At 55.5% G+C, this 10464-nt stretch overlaps 1 protein-coding gene across 1 annotated transcript; it reads left to right on the top strand.

Annotated features, from left to right (window-relative positions):
• The first annotated feature begins 524 nt into the window (after positions 1–524).
• LOC133344269 (deubiquitinase DESI2-like) lies at positions 525–9526 on the top strand. The gene is made up of 2 exons (XM_061554345.1): positions 525–701; positions 2245–9526. The coding sequence occupies exon 2, from the start codon at positions 2277–2279 to the stop codon at positions 2880–2882; it is 606 nt and encodes a 201-aa protein (XP_061410329.1). The 5' UTR covers positions 525–701; positions 2245–2276; the 3' UTR covers positions 2883–9526.
• The last annotated feature ends 938 nt before the right edge of the window (positions 9527–10464 follow it).

Below are 10464 nucleotides of genomic sequence, written 5' to 3'. Positions count from 1 at the left end.
TTGTATGCACGACGGACGGACACAATAATCCCCTGTGGGCTGGTGGAACCAGGTGGTTCCTACCAGTATAGGCGCAGAGTCTGGGTGGTCTAGAATGCTGGCAGCCCCGGAGCCATCGGTGGAAATTCCACGTTCCCATGCCGGTGACTCGGCTACATAGGGCGACCACTGATGAATTATTCACGCTGGGCGGATCCAGAACGTAGTTATGTCGTCACGTCTCCCTCTGGTGTGACGTCACCTGTCCGCCAACCATTACGTCATTTCTCCCTAACGCGGACACCGACGTCGCCCTTTCCCAGCTCCTCAACGTCATCGCGGTCGCGTCCTCTAGTGGACGCCCATTTGGTCACATTGCGTCACTCGCGCCTCGGGGTAGCGTCGTATGACGTCATCGCGCCCGAGCCGTTTAAGTTTTATGACGTTACCAGACCGCCCCTCGCCCCCCCCGCGCACGCGCGCGTGACCCCGCCCCTCCAGCGACCCCGTGACCCCCCCCACCAGCCCCTCCCCACCAGCTCGGCGCTTCCTGCTCAAGCGCCGCCACGAACCTCCTCCTCGTCCCCCTCATCATCGTCAAACCTCTTCATCATCCTGCTGCTGCTGCTGATTCACAACAACAACAACAAACAACAACGACAACGCCGAGGCGCCTCACTCGCGGCGCCGCTCGTGCTGCCGCCGCCGCGCGGGACGAGGAGGTGAAGAGACCGGTGGGGGGTGGGGGGAGGGGTGGTGGTGGTGGGTGGTGTGGTGGTGGGGGGTTGTGGTGGGTTGTGGTGGTGGGTGTGGTGGTGGGGGTTGTGGTGGTGGGGGGTTGTGGTGGTGGGGGGGTTGTGGTGGAGGGGGGGTGGTGGTGGTGGGGGGGGGGTGGTGGTGGTGGTGGGGGTGGGGGGTGGTGGGTGGGGGGGGAGGGGGGGTGGTGGTGGTGGGGGGGGGGGTGGTGGTGGTGGGGGGGGGTGGTGGGGGGGGGGTGGTGGTGGGTGGGGGGGGGGTGGTGGGTGGGGTGGGGGGGGTGGTGGTGGTGGGGGGGGGGTGGTGGTGGTGGGTGGGGGGGGGGTGGTGGTGGGTGGGGGGGGGGTGGTGGTGGGTGGGGGGGGGGGTGGTGGTGGGTGGGGGGGGGGGTGGTGGTGGGTGGGGGGGGGGTGGTGGTGGGTGGGGGGGGGTGGTGGTGGGTGGGGGGGGTGGTGGGTGGGGGGGGGGTGGTGGTGGGTGGGGGGGGGGTGGTGGTGGGTGGGGGGGGGGTGGTGGTGGGTGGGGGGGGGGTGGTGGTGGGTGGGGGGGGTGGTGGGTGGGGGGGTGGTGGTGGGTGGGGGGGGGTGGTGTGGTGGGGGGGGTTGTGGTGGTGGGTGGTGGGTGGTGGTGGGGTGGGGGGGGTTGTGATGGTGGTCGGTGGTAGGGGGGTTGTGATGGTGGTGGGTGGTAGGGGGGTTGTGGTGGTGGTGGGGGGTGATGGTGGTTGGTGGTAGGGGGGTTGTGGTGGTGGGTGGTAGAGGGGTTGTGGTGTTGGTGGTGGTGGTGGGGGAGAGACGAGGTGAGGGTGATGTCAATGAGAAGCGGCGGCGGTGGTGAACAGAGGATTCCCACTCACGGCCAACACCACAGTGACGATTATCTGAACCTGCCAAGCAGCGAGCCCTTTCGACACTTCGCGTGGCCTCAAAAGGTGCACCTGGCTTGGCACAGGGGTCGCGGAGGATGTCACCATCACTCCGTGGCGTTTGGTTTATTGGTGGTGGTTAGAGCCTGGCGAGAGAGAGAGAGTGGTGGGGTGGGTTGGGGGACGTGATGATGAGTGGGGGTAGAGAGACCCGTGACACGGAGAGAGCGGCGAAAATAATGCGCTGTCGTGAGGAGTGGGAAGAAAGTCGACTTTGTTGGAGGTGAGGGCCTGGGTGGCGGGAGGGAGAGAGAGAGCAGGTGATGAGGACCTGGTGAATGGGGTGAGAGGATAGGTAGGTGAGGAAGAAGGTGGTCATGACCCGTGGGAAGGAGAGAGAGCGCGTGATGAGCAACTGGGAAGAGGTGAGGATTATGAGCGGAGTGCATGACAGTAGAGTTATACGCAAAGAGATAAAAAAAAAAACCAGGTGGCGACGTGGTGGAGGAGGAGGAGGACGAACAGAGTTGGGGGGGGGGGGGGTTAGAGAAGTAGGAGAGAGAATCCAGGCAGAGGGAAAGGAGAGACGGCATGACCTCCATCTCCCTTACCACTCTTTCGTCCCTTCACACCTCCCTCCCCAGACGGGCCCCGGGCCTCCTCCCACCCGCCCGCCATGGCGAACCAGCCGGTGCTGCTCAACGTGTACGACATGTACTGGATCAACGAGTACACGGCGTCCCTGGGCATCGGCGTCTTCCACTCGGGCGTCGAGGTGTACGGCCGCGAGTTTGCGTACGGGGGCCACCCATACCCTTTCTCGGGCATCTTCGAGATCTCGCCGGGCGACGCGAGCGAGCTGGGCGACGCGTTCCGCTTCAAGGAGGCCATCGTGCTGGGCACCACGGACTTCGCCGAGGGCGACGTGGAGAGCATCGTGGAGGAGCTGGGCCGGGAGTTCCGCGGGGACGCCTACCACCTGATGCGCAAGAACTGCAACCACTTCTCGAGCGCCGTCAGCGAGGTGCTGTGCGGCCGCGAGATCCCACGCTGGGTCAACCGCCTCGCCTACGTCAGCTCGTGCATCCCCTTCCTGCAGAGCTGCCTGCCCCGCGAGTGGCTCACGCCCGCCGCCCTCCAGAGCAGCGTCGTGGCGGCCCAGGGCGGCGCGGGGGCGGTAGCGGGAGGGCAGCAGCGGCAGCAGCAGGGAGGCGCCGACGCGGGCGGTGCCGATGACGCGGAGGCCGGGAGTGGGCGGTCGGGCCGGCACACGCGCGTGTGAGACGGTGGTGCCGGTGGTGCCAGTCGGCGGTGGTGGTGGTGCTCCGTCGAGGGCGGGCGGGCGGAGGGGTGGGCGGGGGAGCGAGCGAGTGGGAATGATGAAGAGATATGTGGACGAGTGGGTGGCTGAGTTGAGTGGGTGAGCAAATGGACAGAGCGAGGGGACGAGCGAGCATGGTGGCTTACAAGCGGCTTGGACGAGTAGGTGAGCCGGTGGGTGGGTACAGTTAATATAGTTAATGGTGAGGTGTGAGGCTAGTGTCAGAGGCCTAGCGCTTGCCCTGTTTCTTACCTTACCTGCTATCGATATCCACATCCCAACCCCATCACAGCACGAACCCCCCAGTCCACTGTGGCTGGGTAGTTTTGGGGGGTTCTTGATGGCCCCGCTGGAGAGCCGCGCGCACGCTCAGTCCCTTGTGCGCGCAACACCCGAGGGCAGCTTCTTTGCTCCGCCGGTTTAAATCACAGATACAAAATCGCGCTGCAATCGCACTCGCCTCCCCCCAACGGGGGTCGGGCAACTGCTACTCCCCACTTGCCCCACCACCATCTGGGTCGTCGACTGTCGGGTACCACCTTTGCTCACCAATCGACGTCACCGTCCCGTGTTTATTTTCCCGGCCTCACACCGGTGCCCGAGCAGTCGTCCCGGAGAGTGACAGTGCGTCTCTGCGCTGAAGTTGTATGCCATTCATCCGTCTAATGTCTCCCGGTCGAGGCCACACACTGCCTTATCTGCCTCCTGAGTATCTGGACTGGGTGACGCTCAGGGCGAGGTTGTGCTTGTGTGCCCTAACCCATTGTCGGGGGCTGTAGCTTTGAAGGCGGCTTTTGCCCCCCCCCCCCCCCCCCGATTGGATGACGAGACTTTTGACGATCAGCGTGAGCTGAGAAGACTCAAGTCTTCATATTCTTAGGTTTTTTCGGTAAAGTCACGTAGGTAAAATATGATCATTAATAAAAGTAAAATAAAAAGATTTATTTTATTAATTTTAATTTTTTATTATTTTACTTTTATTAATTTTTATTTGTAACCTACGTGACTTTACCGAAAAAACCTAAGAATATGAATCCTTGCAGTCACGAAAGCTTCAAATCTAGATTTAAGACTCAAGTCTCTTGTCCAGCAGCGAGCGGGTTGCAGGGAGCCTGGCTCCGGGGAGGTCGTCTGATTTAACCGACGGCGTTGGTTTTGACCGCGGTCAGGAGGGAGCCCGCGCCAGCCTCGACGCGGAGAGTCGCTGGTGGACACGCGAAAGTTTGGTGAACGCAGGCAGCGTCGTTCGCGAGGCCTCTCTGCTGCGAGCAACTGTTCTCTTGAGCGGCTGCTTCGCAGGTCCCTCTGCACTGCATGCATCTCCGTCACCCCTTAGCCAGCGCTGTCTACCGCGTAGGTCTGAGACGTTGGGTGAAGGATCACGTAGATAAGGAGGCTATCGTAAACCCTGTGACATCAGCTGCATGCGTGCAGCCTGTGGAAGGCACAGGCGACTCCCCTGTGAGTTGTGGCAGCAGCTGGAGTGTGCTGTGATGCCACCCACCCCCCCAGTAGGCACCACAACAGCCGTGCCATCAACAAAATGTAATTTCCATAGAGTCGAGCTTTGTGTGACCGCAGGCTTCAAAGATGTTTTGATCATAGAGAGAGGTTTTAGCTCGCGGTTGAGTTTTAAATTAATCGGTCACCCACCGCACCGTGCCGGAATCGGTATTCACGCTCCGTGAGCCTTTAGCACCGACGGCTGCCACGGCACCACAGCCAAATCACAAACTGTTTTTGCGTGAGGATGAGGCTTGGAGCCTCTTGGTGTCTATAGCACGGCAGGGCTGGGTCTTTTACCAAGACCTCCATGAACTATTTATATGTGGAACGGTTAGCACGGATTGTACACTCAAAACGGATTTCACTCAAGCCCTGTGATGCAAAGGAAAGTGATGCCGTGAAAGAGAGTGACTGGAATCGGATCTCATAAACATGAGTCTTTGGCTTCGAAATCTGACTCCATTTTAATGAGCCCAAGTGCTCAGATTTTCACCTAACGTGCTAACATTGTTAACGTACATCGGGGCTGCGTGGGGTGATACCCGTCAGGATACTCGGCTTTGGATGGTTACGGCACCGCAGACCGTGCGAGGTTATTACTTCAGCGTGAGCGTGCAACTACAAACCTACTAACACTGTTGCCAAAACAGTCGCGTGGGAAATCTGCGCTCTTGATATCTCGGTGTTCAATGGTGTGCGTGCGGTGCAGTACACGGGCGCTCATGACCTTACACTTTGTACAGAATTGGCCGCGCCGTGTGGCTTTGGGTCCGGCCGTTTTGTTTTTGTTAAACTGAACTCTTGACCGAACGGCACTGTTTTACTCTCGTCAAGTGCCGAACTGAAACTCGTTGAGGCCAACGAGGGCGGTGTGATCGCGAGAGCTCGTCGAACAAGCGCACGCTCGCTCGCAAGTCCCCGTTTTGGGGCTTGCCCAGTTAGTGCGGGGCCCTTCCCAGGGTTATTAGCGGTCTGAGTCGGCTTGTTCGTTGAGCTGTTCGTCGTTTTTATCCAATTCAGAGAGAAGCGTCGCCTTCTGACCTGCCGCTAGCTCATTCCTGGCTACGGAAACCCGTCGATGCAATAAGCCCAGCCAAGCAGACACCCGTCCGATGGGATTCTTCGCTGTACGCCGCCGAGGCAATCTGAAGTCAGTTTTAAACGACGCCTCGTTTTACCAAATGGAAGCAGTCTTTGTGGTTATTTAAAAAAAGCAAAAAAAGCCTGACAAAAAGGGAAATAACCGTGTCAACGAAAAACCTTGTACGAGTTGGTGTATTTTTTACTCGGTTTTATAATGACGAAGGTGAGGAAATGCAAAAGTCGATATTTTAACCCGCGGTGGCGCGTGTCGTCTGCGACGGTGAGGATGGTTAGACATTGCCGCCGTGAAGGTGTTCACGGTTCCACCGTGCAGCTCTCCTCCATGTGTTTGCGGGTTGTGCCACTCGTTGTTCGGCACGACGATCAGACGTTTCGTTCCACATCCTGGGACCTCCTGCAGGAACTAAGTCGAAAAATCAACTTGAAAACACAACCGAGAGCTGTTGTTTCGTATTGATTATTATTAACAAAACAAAAACGCTGGCTGGCGAAGGTCGGATCTGGTGTCCTTGTGGCCAGGGTCGTTGGCAAACAACACACTCACTGCCGATCTCCTTGGCCATGGGGCCCTCCGCCATCCTCTCGCTCACCCTGCAGAAAAAAACTTGCGCCCTCTGCGCTAAGCGTGTTGGCACTTAACACGGGAAGGCGGCAATCTCGTTTGCCGTACTGATTCCCTTAACTCGATTTGAGCCGCTTGCTAATTTATCGTCCGCCCCATGCCTCGTAACGTCGAGGAATGCCGTGTGGATCAGCACTTGTGGAATGGGTAAACTAGTGCACAGGTTGCGGCACATGGCTGCCCGCAAACTCACCAACCCACGATTGTGCATCGAGTTGGCCACATGGCCCAGTGGTCAGACTGCCTACCGCTGAGCCATATTGCTCCCCAGTCGTCGACATTTTGATCCAACTACTACAGCAGTTCAATAACACAAGCGGAGAATGATCTAAAGTCAGACTCAAATCGGATGTTGCAAACACCATCTGGTGTGGTTGGCGGAGTTGTGTGCAAATTGTGCACTGTGTACAAGCGAAAATGTCATAAGTCTAAATCACAGTGATGGAAATGCTAACTAATTCGAGCATAAGTGTCGAAGATGTTTACTGTGTGGAACGTCTCTTTGGAAGACCCGTTTAATTGGAAATCACGAGCAGGGTTGTAATATAGTCACTCTGGGCTTTGGAACAAGAGATGACCAGGGTGGGATTTGGGTTATGGTCAGAATGTATTGTATGGCTAGGGTCTGGATCTGTATTAGAGATAGGTAGGGATAGGATGGAGGTTAGGCTAAGTATTGGTCTGCTTCGGAATAGTGTGTGTGTTTGGAGTGGGGAGCTGTAGTGTAGCGGTTAGCGCTACGAACCTGGCGACCCGGGTTCGATTCCCGCTCACGGCCAACACCAGCTGAGGATTATCTGAACCGGTTCTGGGCCTCCCCTAGGTCGACTCAGCCTCAAATAAGTACCTGGTGCGATGTGTAAACATCGTCACTAGGGAGACAAAGGCGGCCGAGCGTGGTGTTGGCCACCCACCCCCTCGTGTGCCGTGCCGGCCTTCATAGGTGCTCGCTAACAGCACTTGCCCCTACAGTCTGTTAAGGCTATACTGGGGGATCTTTTTTTGTTTTGTTACAGATAGACTTAGTGTTGTGTTAGGTTATTCTTAATTATGTTATAGGTGGGCATAGACTTAGTTGAGTGATTGACTACGAGTTTGGGTAGGATTGTGATTAGTATTATGGGATAGCATTATGCTAGGATTGCTTTAAGGGCTAGTATTTGTTTGAGATCAAGGTTATGATGCCAATTAATGCCATTCGTTAACTCAGGAAAGCCTCCCTGAGGCTCAATACTCATTTTCAGGAGTGTCTCGCATTGGGGTGTTTGGCCAGTATCATACATGAGTGGCATGTGAGATGAAATCTGAGCACCCGGAGAAAATCCACAAACGCGAGGGGTGATAAGCAACGCTGCCACCTGACACACACCTCGCAAGCCCTGGTGGTCATCCATCCAGGCTGTAACCAGGCTCAAACCTGCTTAGCTTCGTATATCTGGTGAGACGAGACGCATTCAGGGTATTTGGCCGTAGGTTAGGGTATAGTTAGTGTTGTAGTTATAATTAGAGTGATGGATGAAGTTGAGGTTGGGGGTAATGTTACAGCGAAGGGATGCGATTATTGCTTTAGAATGAGGGCTGCTGTTACTCCAAACCCAAGTTATTGTTGAAGTCCTACTTGAAGGACTATTTTGATACCGATTTCGGGTTTCGTTTTCTATTGGCCAGTTTCTCCGTAAATCCCGCTCTCAATATCCCGTGCGTTTTGCGACCCTGGTTGCTTTGTCTTGTCAGACCAAACGGCGTGTTACTCCACGTGTGCTCGTTGTGGCCGGATTGTGTTTGCGTTACTGACCTTTTCTCTTCTCTAAATGCTCAGCAGCCCGGTCGCCGCCTGGTCACCGCTTGCGGGCAAATGGTTTTTGGTTTTTTGTCGGAAGGCGTCAAGCGTCGCGTTCATGAAGGAGCTTTGCAAGCGAGGGAATATGCAAGCGCGAGGTCTGTGCCCCTCTGTGTGCACGGGGCTCACTGTATTACCAGCAGTAAACTTGACTTGCAAATGTAAGCGAATGTTAAATGGCCTTATGTTTACATTTATAAATCAATGCGCTACCTAAAGATGACGTTCTGGCTCTTGTTGGGGCTCTCGGAGATTTGGGCCGGGACAGCTGCATCGGTTGAGCAGCGTGGTTCCTGATCACAGGTTTCAGGAGTTCAATCGCTGTCGGGGTCAATTTAGCTTCTCAATCATTATTGTCGTCGCCACCATCGTCGTCGTGATTGTTGCTCTCATTGTTATCATTTCTCCTCTGGGTGGTCGGTGAAACTATTCCCATCAGATGGGGAGCACCACTTGGTGGTGGGGATTTTGCGTTTCAGAACCATAATGTTGGAATTTCCACCATTGGCTCATGGCCGGTCACAAAACGCGAGCACCACTAAATCCAGTTCACACTTCGACTTTATTCTGAGACTTCCCCTCCTCTGGTTACATGGTGTTCGGGGTTGTGGGCGGGGGGGGGGGAGGTGGCAGACAGCTACGGAGAAACGTTCTCGTGTTGGTGTTCTCAACAACGGGGCAGGACTCGCTTAGCTATATTTGCCAAGTGACATGAGGCCAGTCGTGATATCCACGGGGACTTTGTCCCAGTGTCGTGGGGGGTCGTCGCCTCCTCAACAATGCAGCTCTCATGCCTTTGGCCCCGGGCCAACAGGGCGGCCACGTGCGTGAACACTTGCCTCCGACGTGCCTTACATTTGCGGATAATCTGGATGCGGGTTGCTGTGGACACCAAGAGTGACGAGTGAACGGGTAGCGAAAAGGCCGTACTCGAACTTGACGATGAGAGGTAGCAGCAACAATCCGTTATGGGGTGGAGCGCAATAGCCAACCAGACGACCCTGCGCGCCACCCCTTCACCAACTCCCAATTGCAGGCAGTGTGGCGTAGCCTGGTCGGAATAGGCCCTAAATGGAATGAGGTTTCCCTGTCCCAATTTCTCCACCCTCCTCCGGCAGCGTGGGCTCCAGTGCAGGTGCACCGTTCGCACACCCACGATAGCTACGCCAATGTGATCAGCCACACCAGTAATACCTCTACCGTTGATCGACTTCTAAGTCCAATCTTTGGCGCTTTGTTGCAGCCCCACCGTTCAGTCTGTTCACTTTTGGTGTGCACGGCATTCGCCACTTACCCACACACACGAGTGTCTCCCACGAACGAATAACAGTTATTGTGTCTGTCCCGTCCGTCTGGGATTTGACCCGTGTGGTGTTGTTGTGACGATTGTGGATGCCTGTGGGAGCATTGCTTTGTTCCCTCCCAGTGTTGATGCAGTGTTACGTTTTGTCTTCCACCCCATTGTCTTTTTGATATCTCTGTAAAAGGATTACTTTGATTGGAAAAGCGCATTGCGTGTTTAGTGTGTTCAGTGTGTTCAGTAAAAAACGTGCACGTGTATCGTCACGTTCTATTTGTCCCTTCGTTATTTTGTTGAATGCAACAATGCGATTTGGATTCTTGAAGGAAAACAGAATGAGTGAGTGTAAGCATGTTGAACTTCTTTCGCACTGGTACATCGCCAACCGTGCTAATCGGAGGTGCGGGGGAAGAACGACAAGCTAAACACAAAAAGCAGTTCTGAAGAGTGGAACTTCCCATTCAGTGTGGAGGTTCAAAGAGTTAAATTCGTAGCCGGTGGTTCATCAAGCCTGTGCATCATCCTTCGGGGTCAATAAATGGCCTTCACTTCATGCAAAATCAACAGCGGTTGCCCAATGGACGAGCTCCAGTCATATAAATGGTGATTTTTTTACCACGGGGGTCACCAATGATGCTCATTTCAGCTGAGAAACCTCCCATTGCCCCCGCACCTCCGGTTAGCAGGGTTGGCTACGTACGGTGTGAACGAAGTTCAACAGACATCTCAACGGAACGAAACTAAATACTGGGCTCATTGGTGACTCTCTCCGTGAACGACACTGACGCGACCAGGGGCGGCCTTTGCTCCGCAAGAGAACGACAAAGGGGGGATGTGTAAACTAATGGTTTTGCAAGGAAGCGTGAAGTTTTTAAGCTTCTCCCATGTGTTCGACTTCGTCACCACACCCACCGGGTTCTCATCCGTGGTGAGACCATCGGACCAAAGATGACTGGGGCAACTCGTTGAGGTGGCTGGAGAGACACTCGAGGAACAAGCGGGGACAACGGCGCATCGTGCTCAGTGGCCGGTGGCGGAGATCGTTGACGAAGCTTCTGCGACGCTGCGACATGTGTTAGATGGCTCTCGGTGCCAGGTTTAGAATCTGTTGATTGGTTTTCTGGGCAAGGTACGCTTTTTACAATAACGTAGAGGTTGGCATTCATATGGT

This window comes from Lethenteron reissneri, chromosome 19 (genome assembly GCF_015708825.2).
Source record: "Lethenteron reissneri isolate LAM-NWPU_2019-01 chromosome 19, ASM1570882v1, whole genome shotgun sequence".
Classification (NCBI taxonomy): Eukaryota; Metazoa; Chordata; class Hyperoartia; order Petromyzontiformes; family Petromyzontidae; genus Lethenteron; species Lethenteron reissneri.
Note: the sequence above shows the minus strand (reverse complement) of the source record. Positions and strands in the feature narration are given on the sequence as shown.